Here is a 16,298-nt window from a genome sequence, read left to right as displayed (position 1 = left end):
TCACTGTATCACAATTCCAGTGGGTCAGAAGATTAAATATACTAAGTTGACTGTGCCTTTAAACAGCTTGGAAAATTTCCGAAAATGATGTCATGGCTTTAGAAGCTTCTGATAGGCTAATTGACATAATTTGAGTCAATTTGAGGTGTACCTGTGGATGTATTTCAAGGCCTACCTTCAAACTCCGTGCCTCTTTGCTTGCCATCTTGGGAAAATCAAAAGAAATCAGCCAAGACCTCAGAAAAAAATTTGTAGACATCCATAAGTCCGGTTCATCCTTGGGAGCAATTTCCAAACGCCTGAAGGTACCACGTTCATCTGTACAAACAATAGTACTGTCATGATGTTGCCCTCTTTGGGTATAGCAAGCCCCATCCCCCTCTCCCTACCTCCCCCTTCAACTATGCTGCTGTGGTCAGAGAGAAGTCGTAAATTCCTGAGGAGAAGACCCTGCCACATGGCCACACAGTATATGAGGCAGAGTAAATTTTCATAGAGAACAAAGGAATTTCTTCCACCTCACAGAACTTGAGGTACAAACACATTTCATGTTCCGGAGAAAGTATAAAAGATGGGTGAAGAATCCAGCTACGAACTGGTCCGTTTGTTACAACTTGGGGAAGCTCATGGGAGACGGTGTGGCCACATTACCATAACGCTGTTTATATAACAGCCTCAGATATGAGGTTTACATCTAATTGTTGTATAAGATGAATGAGTGAGTATCATACTGTTTACACAATTTTACAACGTGATTTTGGACTGTTTAATGAAGGAAAACTCCAAAAGGGAATTGGAGGACCGCCCCTGAGCCCAGTTAGGGTCAGGCATCCTGGGACAGCCCTTTTCTGCAATTCCGAATAGAACCCAACTTTGAGAAATTATCACCAGACCATGTGTTTCTCCATTAGGAGAGGACGAAGGTTGTAGACCATTGCTGAATCTTTTAACCATACCACGTGGTTAAACTCTTATTATCGATACCGACAGAATAAGAACAAGTCTTTGATATTAATTACTAGTCTGCAGCAAGGAATTCGGTATCATTGAACTCGAAGATCAACAACCGCCGAAAAACCCATTCCATAACAAACAAATGAATGTCCCTCTGAACTATCCCCTCTAACCGAGAGAGAGAGAGAGAGAGAGAGAGAGAGAGAGAGAGAGAGAGAGAGAGAGAGAGGACAAAACTCTCCAGCAGAAACAAACTTTTCAACAAAGATCCCGACGACAAACTGAGCGTGAATATATATATTTATTACAATTGTTCCCGAATGAGTGAGCGTTCATGTGCAAAGGATTAGCATTTCAAATGTTATAATTATCAACTTTGTAGTGTCTCATCTCAGTTGACCCCCACTTCCCCTTTTGTCTAACAAGCCGCAATGCCGGTTTAGCCCACTAGGGCACATTCCCCTATCAATTCTTGTAACCACATTTACCTTGTTTGTTTGTTTATGCATTTCTGTGAATTACTTAGTTAGTAATAAATAAATGTTTTAGACAACTGATGTATGGATGACTCATAGTGAAGACTGGGTTCATGCAGATAACCAACAATTTACGACGTTTGGAATGAGACTAACTTGAGGTAAAATAAATAATGAATTAATCAGAAGACTATGGATCAGATATGAAAATATCTGAAAGGTTATATTAGGAAATTATAACCTTGTAATCTGAATATTTTTCCTTGGTGCCCCAAATTCCTAGTTAATTACAGTTACATGATTAATCAGTTGATACTAATTACAGAGAATATTGAATAAAAACTATAAGTCTTCAATTTAATGAGAGTAAAGACACGACAGTACGCAAGTATAAACACCATGGGACAATGGAGCCGTCATACCGCTCAGGAAGGAGACGCGTTCTGTCTCCTAGAGGTGAACGTACTTTGGTGCAAAAAGTGCAAATCAATCCCAAAATAACAGAAAAGGACCTTGTGAAGACGCTGGAGGAAACAGTTACAAAGTATCTATATCCACAGTAAAACGAGTCCTATATCGACATAACCTGAAAGGCCACTCAGCAAGGAAGAATCCACTGCTCCAAAACCGACATCAAAAAAACAGACTACGGTTTGCAACTGCACATGGGGACAAAGATCATACTTTTTGGAGAAATGTCCTATGGTCTGATGAAACCAAAATAGCACTGTTTGGCCATAATGACCATCGTTACGTTTGGAGGAAAAAGGGGCCGAAGAACATCTTACAAGCCGAAGAACACCATCCCAACCGTGAAGCACGGGGATGCCAGCATCATGTTGTGGGGGTGCTTTGCTGCAGGAGGAACTGGTGCACTTCACAAAATAGATGGCATCATGAGGTAGGAAAATTATGTGGATATATTGAAGCAACATCTCAAGACATCCGTCAGGAAGTTAAAGCTTGGTTGTGAATGGGTCTTCCAAATGGAAAATGACCCCAAGCATACTTCCAAAGTTGTGGCAAAATGGCTTAAGGACAACAAAGTCAAGGTGTTGGAGTGGCCATCACACAGCCCTGACCTCAATCCCATAGAAAATTTGTGGGCAGAACTGAAAAAGCATGTGCGAGCAAGGAGGCTACAAACCTAACTCAGTTACACCAGCTCTGTCAGGAGGAATGGGCCAAAATTGTGGAAGGCTACCCAAAATGTTTGTCCCAAGTCAAACAATTTCAAGGCAATGCTACCAAATACTAATTGAGTGTATGTAAACTTGACCCAATGGAAATGTGATGAAAAAAATAAAAGCTGAAATAAATCACTCTCTCTACTATTATTCTGACATTTCACATTCTTAAAATAAAGTGGTGATCCTAACTGACCTAAAACAGGGAATTTTACTAGGATTAAATGTCAGGAATTGTGAAAAGTTTAAATGTATTTGTCTAAGGTATATGTAAACTTCCGACTTCAACTGTAAATACCTGCAGTCAACTTGTGCACTAGGTAATATAAAAAGCAGATCGCATTAATAATTTTGCCTGTTAGATTATCTTTCATTATGAAGCTTACCAGTAATAATTTCCCAAAACAGCTGCTTGAGACAGTCACCTTTGTTTGTTTAGGATCACAATGAGCAAAATGGGAGCATCGAGAGATGAATCACTCCTGCGGCGTAACTTAAGTGAGGTGATCAAGTTGCACTTCTATGAATTTCAATAATAATGTTTGCCAGCTATAGATCTTAGAATTATTAAGGTAGCTAGCTATCTAAGATGTGGCAAATAAATTCTCTCCAGATGTGTTTTGCTAACTTGCTAACATTAGCCAAGTGGTTAACGTTAGCTTGTGTGATCAAGCTTCTTGCAGCAGCAGAGACAATTCCCTCCTGTCTAAGATTTATTTTGTGTGTGCTGCAAACTGCATTTTGAGATACTTGCGTAAATGTATGAGCTGAGCTGTCTGTCTCAGAAGTATTTGCATTCGCTAGAAAGCACTTACCTAGCATCTGCTATGGGGATTCCTTAGTACTTGCTAGAATTTTGTTAGCATTCTGGTAAATTACGGTTTATGGGCTTTTTTCACATTTTAAAATACATTTCGCCCCTTGTGTGCACTACTGGTAATACCGTTAATCCCGGGAAGACAGAGTATGAAAATGTGTATACTGCCCAATTCTATTTGACACAGTACGCATCCCTATGTGGCCTGCTCAAAATGAGTGCACTATAAAAGGGAATAGAGTGCCATATGGTACCCACCCATAGGCTTACTAATGGAGTAAGGCCTACAGTACATGCGCAACGTTGGGCTCTCACTCACCAACACTGAGAGGCAGACTGTGTGTATCTAACAGTAGACTAACTCACCAACATTGAGAGGTAGAACGCAGTAGGCTGAGTCGGCCTGTGTGGGTTTGAACTCCAAAGCAGGTTTCTCCAGGCGTAGGATGTGAGAGAAGATGTACTGGTGTAATCTGGTGATCAGGTCCAGCTGGATAGCATTCAGGGTGAACCCTGCCTTCTGGAGCTCGATGGAGATGGTCACCTCACCAGACCGTGTGTAAACAGGAAAATGGGGAATCTGTGGAGAGGGATGAGGGGGTTAGGTGAGTTACAATGTACACTTAATAAAGGCCATACTAACTTTGGAAAATCAAGTGGGCCCTGCTGTCTAGCTGTTGCTTCCTAGAAAAATATGTTCTCGATCAGTTTCAATAGAAATTGTTAATGTTTGCATCCCTAAATATTGCTTCGAGGACCTGCCCGAAAACAATGAAATGGGAAACTGACATAGGTGTGTGTGTTCCTTACCCGAGGTATAGGTTTGGCGGTAAGGATGCCGAAGCACCTGGTAGTGTCTTCTGGAGGGTAGAGCTTCCTGCGGCGGAAGTTGAGCTCATCAGGCAGAGGGGTGGTGAGGACCATGCCGACCACATACAGGTAGTAAGACTGCTGCGGTACATGGTAACTGTGCCGAAGACACTCCGGTATCTGGGGTGAAAACAGCATTGGATTGGTGAAAACGAGTTTCCACCCTCATTTTTACACCAGTGAATTATGTTTACATCCATGGGGAGGAAATGAACGAGTGAACACTTCTGGGTGAAGAGAATCAGACAGTAGCCAAGGAGAGGAAGCAGTTCCACACCATTTAGATGGCCATTTAGATGGCACCAAACAGTGGCTTGCGAAAGTATTGCCCCCCTTGGCATTTTTCCTATTTTGTTGCCTTACAACCTGGAATTAAATTTTTTTTTTTTTTTTGGAGGGGGGGGGTTGTATCATTTGATTTACACAACATGCCTACCACTGTGAAGATACAAAATATGTTTTATTGTGAAACAAAGAAGAAATAAGACCAACAAAAATGAAAACTTGAGCGTGCATAACTATTCACCCCCTCAAAGTAAATACTTTGTAGAGCCACCTTTTGCAGCAATTACAGCTGCAAGTCTCTTGGGGTATGTCTCTATAAGATTGGCACATCTAGCCACTGGGATTTTCTTCAAGGCAAAACTGCTCCAGCTGCTTCAATTTTGATGGGTTCCGCTGGTGTACAGCAATCTTTAAGTCATACCACAGATTCTCAATTGGATTGTGGTATGGGCTTCAATTAGGCCATTCCAAGATATTTAAATGTTTCCCCTTAAACCACTCGAGTGTTGCTTTAGCAATATGCTTAGGGTCATTGTCCTGCTGGAAGGCGAACCGCCGTCCCAGTCTCAAATCTCTGGAAGACTGAAACAGGTTTCCCTCAAGAATTTCCTTGTATTTAGCGCCATCCATCATTCCTTCAATTCTGACCAGTTTCCCAGTCCTTGCCGATGAAAAACATCCCCACAGCATGATGCTGCCACCACCATGGGATGTTGTTCTCGGGGCGAGGAGAGGTGTTGGGTTTGCACCAGACAGCGTTTTCCTTTATGGCCAAAAAGCTAAATTTTAGTTTCATCTGACCAGAGTACCTTCTTACATATGTTTGGTGAGTCTCCCACTTGCCTTTTGGCGAACACCAAACGTGTTTTCTTATTTCTTTCTGGACACTCTTCCGTAAAGCCCAGCTCAGTGGAGTGTACAGCTTAAAGTGGTCATATGGGCAGATACTCCAATCTCCGTTGTGGAGCTTTGCAGCTCCTTCAGGGTTATCTTTGGTCTCTTTGTTGCCTCTCTGATTAATCCCCTCCTTGCCTGGTCCGTGAGTTTTGGTGAGCGGCCCTCTCTTGGCAGGTTTGTTGTGGTGCCATATTCTTTCCATTTTTTAATAATGGATTTAATGGTGCTCCGTGGGATGTTCAAAGTTTCTGATATTTTTTTAGAACCCAACCCTGATCTGTACTTCTCCACAACTTTGTCCCTGACTTGTTTGGAGAGCTCCTTGGTCTTGATGGTGGCACTTGCTTGGTGGTGCCCCTTGCCTAATGGTGTTGCAGACTCTGGGGCCTTTCAGAACAGGTTTAACATATTTAACTAATTATGTGACTTCTGAAGGTAATTGGTTGCACCAGATCTTATTTAGGGGCTTCATAGCAAAGGGGGTGAATAGATCTGCGCGCACGACTTTTCAGTTTTATTTTTTTTTTAAATTGTTATAAATATGTAATTTTTTCATTTCACTTCACCAAGTTGGACTATTTTATGTATGTCCATTACATGAAATCCAAATAAAAATCTATTTAAATTACAGGTTGTAATGCAACAAAATAGGAAAATGCCAAGGGGGATGAATACTTTTGCAAGGCACTGTATCAGCAATGGAAAACAGACCCCAGTAAAAAGTACTGCACTACAGTATAAACAGAGTATACAAAACATTAAGGACACTTGCTCTTTCCATGACATAGACTGACCAAGTGAATGATATGATCCCTTATTGATGTCACCTGTTAAATCCAATTAAATCAGTGTAGATGAAGGGGAGGATACAGGTTAAAGAAGGATTTTTAACCCTTGAGACATGGATTGTGTATGTGTGCCATTCAGAGGGTGCCTTTGAAAGGGGCATGGTAGAGGGTGCCAAGCCCTGCTGGGTTTTTCAGGCTCAACAGTTTCCCATGTGTATCAAGATTTTCTCATTTATTTAACTATGCAAGTCAGCTAAGGACAAAATGTTATTTACAATGACAGCCTACACCGGCCAAACCCGGACGACGCTCGGCCAATTGTGCACCGTCCTATGGGGCTCCCAATCACGGCCGGTTGTGATACAGAATGGTCCACCACCCAAAGGACATCCAGCCAACTTGACACAACTGTGGGAAGCACTGGAGTCAACATGGGCCAGCATCCCTGTGGAACGCATTTGACACCTTGTAGAGTCCATGCCCGATGAATTGAGGCTGTTCTGAGGGCAAAAAGGGGTACAACTCAATATTAGGAAGGTGTTCAGTGTATTGAGAATAGGGTTCCATTTGGGATGCATCAGTGATGAGTACTCACAGCTTTAGGGTAGCACTGCCTCCTCTTGGTGGATCCTGGTCTGCCTGGAACACTGGTCTCCTCCTCGTCATGGAGATCCAGCTCCTCCTCATACTTCACTGTCTCCTTCCCCACAGGCATCAAGTGGTCATCTAACTCACCTGGGAGAGGGAGCGAGAGAGAGATTTATCTACTATTTCCCTTTGGCAAAATGAAGTTAAATATGTCACAGCAGTTAATACCAGGTTCCCCTCTTCTCCCACCACACAGAGAACCCCCCCACCCCATCAAATTAAATTACATTCCCCACAAGCTTGAAGAGAGAGGGAGATTTGACGGAGGAAGACAGAAAGAGAGATGGGGAGGGAGGGAGAGATACAATCTGGGACTAGCTGCAGTGAGCTAGTCTGGGTACCAGTCTGTTTAGCTATCATTCCACTCCGGTCATCCTAAACATGGCATAATCTTTGGCATAATGACACAGAGTACAAGTAGTAGAATGTTAGCTAAACAGACTGGTACCCAGGCTAGCAGTGAGCACTACAAGAATAATATTCTACCAATCAAATAGCTGCATTTTATTTACCTTTTTTTGTGAAGCTTTTCACAACAAAGCAGTGCTACTGCTTTCTCTGCCAGTCTTGCACAGTTCATTGTCGGCCCCTGCAGTGACAAAACAAAGTGTACATCAAGGTGAATCTTGATGTCCCGAATAGAAACAGTGGGTGCTAAACAATGCTGGTGGATGAGGTGAATTTCCTGCTTACTATGTAGCCTACTACAGCCCTTTGAGCACCTGGAAGCACTGTGTGTCTCAAAAGGCACCCTTTTCCCTGTATAATACACTACATTTGATCAGCGATGGAATATATAGGGAATAGGGTGCCATTTGGGATGCAAACCTATAAATCCAAACAATGACGAAAGCCTGCAGACTCACAGAGACGGGCACCCGTAGAGGGGAGTTGATGGGCAGGTAGAGGGTTGACTTGTAGCGCCCATCCTGAAGCTCCTTGGTCTTACACTTGGGTGCCAGGTGGGTAAACGGGTCACTGGGCAGACGGGCACAGTATCTGGGGCAGCCATGGGGGAGAGGGACATTAGCACGCCAGACCACCAACAGCAAAATGAAAACAAGAACCAACAAAAATGTCATCTTCAAATCCAATTTAGCAACAACGCCTGCTTATAATTATAGTATTTTGAGACAACTTATTTTGTTCTCATTGTATTTAGTCTTGTTGCCACAAAGTGCCCTTTTTAGAACCCTTTTTAGATTTTTCAAGGAAGCAAAGCAATCTCCATTTCCTCTTACCTGTTGATGTGTCCGATGGCCGTGTTGATGGTGACGCGGGGCCCTCCGTCCTCAGAGCGGAGCACGTAGGGAGGCAGGATGTTGTCATCATCCAGCTCCTGTTCCACCTCCAACTCACCGATCCCTGCTGCCTTGGAACACTTATTCCTCAGAATCTGGAGAGATCAAGAGAAGATCTACAGTCGTCAGTATTAGGGTTGTCACAATAATAGTAGAAAAACATTTTTCATCAGGGTTCCCATTTTCCTTTTCTCAAACGTACACGTCAAAATCCCCTTGACATCAAAACTTGATTTACGTGAAAGGATTACTTCCACAATTAAGCAGCATTCACCAATGACCTCACATATCATTCAAGGATGGCCCTTGTGGACAGGCTCTGAAAACCAGTGTTCCCCAAACAGACACACCAATCAATTGAACATAATTGAGTGGATTATGGTGAAACCAGAATCAGCACACAGGAAGATAACTTAGGGTCCCAAATGGCACCCTATTCCCAATATACAGTTGAAGTCAGAAGTTTACATACACCTTAGACAAAAACATTTAAACTCCGTTTTTCACAATTCCCGACATTTAATCCTAGTAAAAATTCCCTGTCTTAGGTCAGTCAGGATCACCACCTTATTTCAAGAATGTGAAATGTCAGAATAATAGTAGAGAATGATTTATTTCAGCTTGTATTTCTTTCATCACATTCCCAGTGGGTCAGAAGTTTACATACACCCAATTAGGATTTGGTAGCATTGCTTTTAAATTGTTTAACTTGAGTCAAACATTTCAGGTAGCCTTCCACAAGCTTCCCACAATAAGTTGGGTGAATATTGGCCCATTCCTCCTGACAGAGCTGGTGTAACTGAGCCAGGTTTGTAGGCCTCCTTGCTCGCACACGCTTTTTCAGTTCTGCCCAAATATGTTCTATGCGATTGAGGTCAGGGCTTTGTGATGGCCACTTCAATATCTTGACTTTGTTGTCCGTAAGCCATTTTGACAGTATTTTGTACTTTGGAAGTATGCCTGGGGTCATTATCCATTTGGAAGACACATTTGCGTCTAAGCTTTAACTTCCTGACTGAAGTCTTGAGATGTTGCTTCAATGCATCCACATAATTTTTATTCCTCATGATGCCATCTATTTTGTGAAGTGCACTAGTCCCTCCTGCAGCAAATCACCCCCACAACATTATGCTGCCACCCCCGTGCTTCACGGTTGGGATGGTGTTCTTCGGCTTACAAGCCTCCCCCTTTTTCCTCCAAACATAACGATGGTCATTATGGCCAAACAGTTCTATTTTTGTTTCATCAGACCAGAGGACATTTCTCCAAAAAGTACAATCTTTGTCCCCATGTGCAGTTGCAAACTGTAGTCTGGCTTTTTGATGGCTGTTTTGGAGCAGTGGCTTCTTCCTTGCTGAAGCAGCCTTTCAGGTTATGTCGATATAGGACTCATTTTACTGTGGATATAGATACTTTTGTACCTGTTTCCTCCGGCATCTTCATAAGGTCCTTTGCTGTCGTTCTGGGGTTGATTTGCACTTTTCGCACCAAAGTACATTCCTCTCTAGGAGACAGAACGCGTCTCCTTCCTGAGCGGTATGACGACTGCATGGTCCCATGGTGTTTATACTTAAGTACTATTGTTTGTACAGATGAACGTGGTACCTTCAGGCATTTGGAAATTGCTCCCAAGGATGAACCAGACTTGGCTGAGGTCTTTCTTTTGATTTTCACATGTCAAGCAAAGAGGCACCAAGTTTGAAAGTAGGGCCTTGATATACCTTCACATGTACACCTCCAATTTACTCAAATTACGTCAATTAGCCTATCAGAATATTCTAAAGCCATGACATCATTGTCTGGAATTTTCCAAAATGTTTAAAGGCACAGTCAACTTAGTGTATGTAAACTTCTGACCCACTGGAATTGTGATACATGGAATTGTGATACAGTGAAGTAAAATAATTAAATTGTTGGAAAAATTACTTGTGTCATGCACAAAGTAGATGTCCTAACCGACTTGCCAAAACTATAGTTTCTTAACAAGAAATTTGTGGAGTGGTTGAAAAGCAAGTTTTAATGACTCCAACCTAAGTGTATGTAAACTTCCGACTTCAACTGTAGATGCATACTTAGAGAATCTCTGAGAATCACTGTGTTCCTCAGACAGACAGACACACACATTGAGGTCTTGAGGACAGGCTCTGAAAACCACACCTTCTCTATGGCCTTGTAGGTCTTCAGGTCATCCTCGAAGGTCTTGGCCCTCTCACTGTCAGCCAGCATGATGTAGTTGGATACAGGAGCTCTGGCTCGGCCTTTAGACTGAACGTAGGACCTGTATTCGAGTCAAGTTAACATTTATTTAAAGTGAATTTAACAGGGGTCACAACACACTTTACATGATTAAAAAAGAAGAACAAAACAGTGTAGAAAAGGGAGGGGAAGTGTAATAATATCAACAACAATATCAAATAGCCCAATGGGCAGGAAGCAACAAGGAAGTGGATAGACAAGCAGTGCTGTACCTGTACTCAGTGGGCAGGTCGAACCGCACCACCAGGTTACATTTGGGAATATCCACTCCTTCCTCCACGATGCTGGTCGCTATGAGCAGGTTGGTCTCGTGGGCTCGGAACTTACGCAGAACCTGAGGGATGATGATGTAAGGTAGTTAGGCGTGGATAGATGGAAGAATGGGTGGATGGATGGATGGACATACAAATGTAGGGGTAGGTCAAATTCGATGTATCTACAGAGGATGATGTCCGAAAATACAAAATGGAGCCAATGTGTTCTTACCTCTTCCTGCTTCCTGAATTCCACCTCCAACTGTTTGTTGCGTGGCTGATTCTTGCCGATGCTGTGGCCTGTGATGAAGTTACTGCTGATGTAGGCCAGCTCAGTGTCCTGCTTCCCGGCCTCTTTTATCAGCCTGACACAAAGAGGGAAAATAATCATGGAAATGGTATTAAGACAACCTAAATCCTCCCAAAATATATATTTTTTTTATTTTCTTCCTATATGGTGACAAGTCCTTTTGAGCTGTGTAAAATTAACAATCTAAGTAGACAAGGTAGCAGAGGCATCACACATTTGAACCAAAATGGCATTGAACCCCAGAATTGTACCGGTTGAGGACGACGGCCGTGTAGCGCCTATCCACGAAGATGATCCCACACAGAATGTTGGTGAATGGCGAGGGGAAGATTGCCTCGGGCATCTCCTTCACCTCCTCATCCTCGTCTTCGTCCTCTGAGTCACTCCACGATACGTAGTTGTCCTCGTTGCGGTTGTTGTACCACTCCACGCTCTCAAACTGCTGTCTCTCGAAAGGCTTGTACTCATGGAGGATCTCTAAGAGATGGATGACCTTGGGGGTCACAAACTTTAGGTCCAAAGAAGCCGGGGAGAAGTGCTCTTCGCACAGAGCGTGGACCTAGGATACCAGTCATAAATAACTTCACTAGCCCATACCCAGAGGGAAAATTCAGCTGCCTATGTACACACACACAGTAGATTGCACAGGAACACAAATTACAATTTATTTATATAGCCCTTACGACAGGAACAGTTGTCACCAAGTGCTTTACGGAACTCAACTAAATACGAATCACAACATGCACACATGGGATAGTTAGTACAGTTGAAGTCGGAAGTTTACATACACTTAGGTTGGAGTCATTAAAACTCGCTTTTCAACCACTTCACAAATTTCTTGTTAACAAACTATAGTTTTAGCAAGTCGGTTAGGACATCTACTTTGTGCATGACACAAGTAATTTTTCCAACAATTGTTTACAGAGAGATTATTTCACTTATAATTCACTGTATCACAATTCCAGTGGGTCAGAAGTTTACATACACTAAGTTGACTGTACCTTTACACAGCTTGGAAAATACCAGAAAATTATGTCATGGCTTTAGAAGCTTCTGATAGGTTAATTTACATAATTTGAGTCAATTGGAGGTGTACCTGTCGTATATTTTAAGGTATACCTTCAAACTCAGTGCCTCTTTGCTTGACATCATGGGAAAATCCAAAGAAGTCAGTCAAGAACTCAGAAAAGCAATTGTAGACCTCCACAAGTCTGGTTCATCCTTGGGAGCAATTTCCAAACGCCTGAAGGTACATGTTCACCTGTACAAACAATAGTACGCAAGTATAAACACCATGGGACCACGCAGCCGTCACACCACTCAGGAAGGAGACGCGTTCTGTCTCCTAGAGATGAACGTACTTTGGTGCGAAAAGTGCAAATCTATCCCAGAACAACAGCAAAGGACCTTGTGAAGATGCCGGAGGAAACAGGTACAAAAGTATCTATATCCACAGTAAAACGAGTCCTACATCGACATAACCTGAAAGGCCACTCAGCAAAGAAATAGCCACTGCTCCAAAACAGCCATCAAAAAGCCAGACTACGGTTTGCAACTGCACATGGGGACAAAGATTGTACTTTTTGGAAAAATGTACTCTGGCCTGATGAATCAAAAATAGAACTGTTTGGCCATAATGACCATCGTTACGTTTGGAAGAAAAAGGGGAGGCTTGCAAGCAGAAGAACACCATCCCAGCCGTGAAGCATGGGGGTGGCAGCATCATGTTGTGGAGGTGCTATGCTGCAGGGGGACTGGTGCACTTCCCAAAATGGATGGCATCATGAGGAAAGAAAATGATGTCGATATATTGAAGCAACATCTCAAGACATCAGTCAGGAAGTTAAAGCTTGGTCGAAAATGGGTCTTCCAAATGGATAATGACCCCAAGCACACTTCCAAAGTTGTTGCAAAATGGCTTAAGGACAACAAAGTCAAGGTATTGCAGTGGCCATCACAAAGCCCTGACCTTAATCCCATAGAACATTTGTGGGCAGAACTGAAAAAGCATGTGCGAGCAAGGAGGCCTACAAACCTGACTCAGTTACCCAGCTCTGTCAGGAGGAATGGGCCAATATTCACCCAACTTATTGTGGGAAGCTTGTGGAAGGCTACCCGAAACGTTTGACCCAAGTTAAATAATTTAAAGGCAATGCTACCAAATACTAATTGAGTGTATGTAAACTTCTGACCCACTGGGAATGTGAAGGAAGAAATACAAGCTGAAATAAATAATTTTCTCTACTATTATTGTGACGTTTCACATTCTTAAAATGAAGTGGTGATCATAACTGACCTAAGACAGGAAATCTTGACTAGGATTAAATGTCAGGAATTGTGAAAAACTGAGTTTAAATGTATTTGGCTAAGGTGTATGTAAACCTCTGACTTCAACTGTATACACATACCTTACATCAAACACACAGGAGTATACAGACAGCTTACTGGACATACCTTCCTCAGGATGTTGTCAGCGAAGAGCAGGAACTTCCTGTTGATCCCTTCCTGTTCGTTTTTGATGTACTTCTGTAGCTCCCTCACCATGATACCAGCCACCTTGTCGGCACACCACGGCCCCAGCACCAGCAGCACTGCCCGGCAGTCCCTCAGCACCTGGGGAAGAGCAGGGAGATTTCTTTATTTAGCCTTTATTTAACCAGGTAAGTAATTGAGAACACATTCTCTTTAACAACGACAACTTGTGCAGCAAAGCAGACAAGTGACATTAAAGACAAAGCAGACAATTACAATTCTCAGATGTATAGGCTAGGCTGTAGGGCTCTGAATAAAAGTAGTGCACAAATATAGGGAATATGGTGCCATTTGGGATACAAGCTTGGATATGTATATAAAGTCAGACCTTTTTGGTTATGAAGGTGGGGTCTCTGTCCTCTCGAGGCACAGATAGGTTGCAGTCGTTGAGGAAGTGGAGAGCCTCATCCAGCTCGCTCAGCAGACACTCAGAGAGGCCACTCTTGTCCAGGTAGGGTCCGCAGTCCAGCACCACTTCTCTGGGCTGGGAAGCATATCTGAGACACACACAGTTGTTTTCCGTTTTCGATCCTAAATCATATGATTGTGGACAGTTGGGGACCTGCTCCTAGATAAGCACTCCTACTAGGAGTTGCTTAATGAATATGGGCCATGGTGTGTATTATTACAATACCTGTCAAGGACTACAAGGTCAGTAGCGGTCTCTGCATTGCTCCTTAAGATCAGCTCCAGGTTCTGGATCTTCTGCTCCAGTTCAGATGGGTCACATTTACCATTCAGAATGGATGCTGTGAGGCCCAGGATGCGAGGGCTGCACAGAGAGCCTTCACATAGCTGAAACATAGATTTTGAGAGACAGATCACACATTACTGAAACAGAGATTGAGAGCCTTCACATAAATGAAAAAGATACAGTAGAGACAGCTCTCACATAGCTGAAACAGAGATAGACAGACCTCACATATCTGACACAGAGATAGAGATAGCCTTTGCATAGCTGAAACAGAAATAGAGACAGCCCTCACATAGCTGAAACAATGATAGAGACAGACCTAACATAACTGAAACTGTGTGAAACTCACATAGCAGAAACAGATACAAGGACAGAAAATGCTAAAACATTGAACAGCCTGCAACGGGGCTCAATAAGGAAGGCTGACTGACAACACTTTTCCTAATTTCCAATGGTGAATAATATAATGACTAAACTCCAATCTCCATAATGCTTTGGCTCCCGCCATACAGGGAAGGAAGCTTGAATGCATAACTACGTAGAGTAGACTGTAATTGTACCTTCATTATCTCCCGGTAGGGATGGTCTGTGATTGCCAGGTGACACTCATCAAACACCACCAGGTTGAGTTTCGATAGTGGCAACACTCCATTCTTCAGCACATGCAGGAAGATATGGCAAGTCATAACGAGCACCTAGAAGAACAGAAATGATGGAGAGAATGAGTGGAGGGTAGGATGGAGGGATGGCATATTGCCTTGAATAATAGATTACAGTGTCGTGACATTGATTGGGTCCATCCACAGAATGATAACTTTCCAGTCCTCATGGAAATGACACTGGGAATTCAGTGGTTGTTGAAATTGAGAGGGGAAAACTTTAGTAATGCTATTACCAATGGTATTTATCATGAAAGTAATTGGTAACAATTGGTACATTATTCTGGCAACTGTAATTATATGACAAAATTGCTAGCAATTGGTATTTTCCAGATCTGTGTTCAATGAACCCCACCTGATTTTCGATCATTTCTTGGCTCCACTTTTCCCCAGACCATGAGGAGGTCTTCTCCACGCTGGTGTATTCTCCAACCTGGAGATCAGAGTGGGTCCTAACACTAGCTGCTTGCTGAATCACAGACGATGCTTTATTTATCATTCAAGAAAAGAGGGGAAAACAGAGAAATATCATGGTCTCAATCATACCTTTAGGAGAAGTGTGAAACTTTTGGATGCACCGAATAGTGGATTTCTTTGTGACTCCAAATGTAGCTGTGTACCTGTGTTCACCAGGAAAACTGTCCTCTTCCCATGTTTGGCGAAGTCTCCCCGGATTTGGTGGGAAAGCTCTTTAGTTAAGAGTACTGCAATAAAGGTCTTCCCTGAGCCAGTATTTAAACAGACGATAGTATTGTGGTCAAGAGCTGCTTCAAGAAGTTCAACCTGGCAGGGAAGAGAAGGTTACAGTCATTAGTTTCAACTGTTGTGCAAGCACACTCAATAACTGGTTACAAAAAAAATACAAAAAAATTAAGATAGATAACCACACACTGACAAATGTTCCCACAGTTTATTTAACAACATTTAGACCCGAAGGTCTTCCTGCTAACGGTTGTTTCTGTTATTACAGTGCTATCACTCTGTTATTAGTGTGCGTGCACAGTAATGTCACTGGAGATGGACCAGACCTGAGTGTGATGGCGACTATGTACTGTTGTAATACGGTGGACATTGTAAACCGGAACCTAGTTGTTGTGCCATTTTGAGTTAACACTGGTAGCAGACGATGGCTAATAACTACATTGTGCCACTGACGAGAAGAGGTCATATGATAGTTACGGGTTACTAATCTGGACGAGAAAAAGCAAGCTCTAGCGGTATTATTGCTTGAGGGAAGAGCGAGAGATACAGCACTGGAAATATCCCTGGAGGATTTGAACAAGGATGACGGTATGAGAACTTTGATCAGAGTACTGGATTCTGTGTTTCTTAAAGAAGAGAAAGACTGTGCCTACGAGGCATATTCAATT

General features: G+C 42.7%; 1 protein-coding gene across 1 annotated transcript in view; it reads right to left on the bottom strand.

The window, feature by feature from the left end:
• The window catches only part of dicer1 (dicer 1, ribonuclease III), a 50,777-nt gene that overhangs the window by 23,344 nt on the left and 11,135 nt on the right, over positions 1 to 16,298 (bottom strand). Inside the window, 17 exon segments of the mRNA XM_090210993.1 lie at positions 3,801 to 4,014; positions 4,245 to 4,424; positions 6,565 to 6,774; positions 6,870 to 7,009; positions 7,409 to 7,511; positions 7,789 to 7,921; positions 8,164 to 8,318; positions 10,381 to 10,501; positions 10,692 to 10,813; positions 10,966 to 11,098; positions 11,295 to 11,602; positions 13,498 to 13,656; positions 13,904 to 14,072; positions 14,210 to 14,370; positions 14,830 to 14,964; positions 15,284 to 15,414; positions 15,549 to 15,711. Coding sequence (XP_090067119.1) covers positions 3,801 to 4,014; positions 4,245 to 4,424; positions 6,565 to 6,774; positions 6,870 to 7,009; positions 7,409 to 7,511; positions 7,789 to 7,921; positions 8,164 to 8,318; positions 10,381 to 10,501; positions 10,692 to 10,813; positions 10,966 to 11,098; positions 11,295 to 11,602; positions 13,498 to 13,656; positions 13,904 to 14,072; positions 14,210 to 14,370; positions 14,830 to 14,964; positions 15,284 to 15,414; positions 15,549 to 15,711 — 2,737 coding nt within the window.

The sequence above is a fragment of the Oncorhynchus mykiss genome, chromosome 19, assembly GCF_057628025.1.
Source record: "Oncorhynchus mykiss isolate SJ-2025 chromosome 19, ASM5762802v1, whole genome shotgun sequence".
Lineage (NCBI taxonomy): Eukaryota > Metazoa > Chordata > Actinopteri > Salmoniformes > Salmonidae > Oncorhynchus > Oncorhynchus mykiss.
Note: the sequence above shows the minus strand (reverse complement) of the source record. Positions and strands in the feature narration are given on the sequence as shown.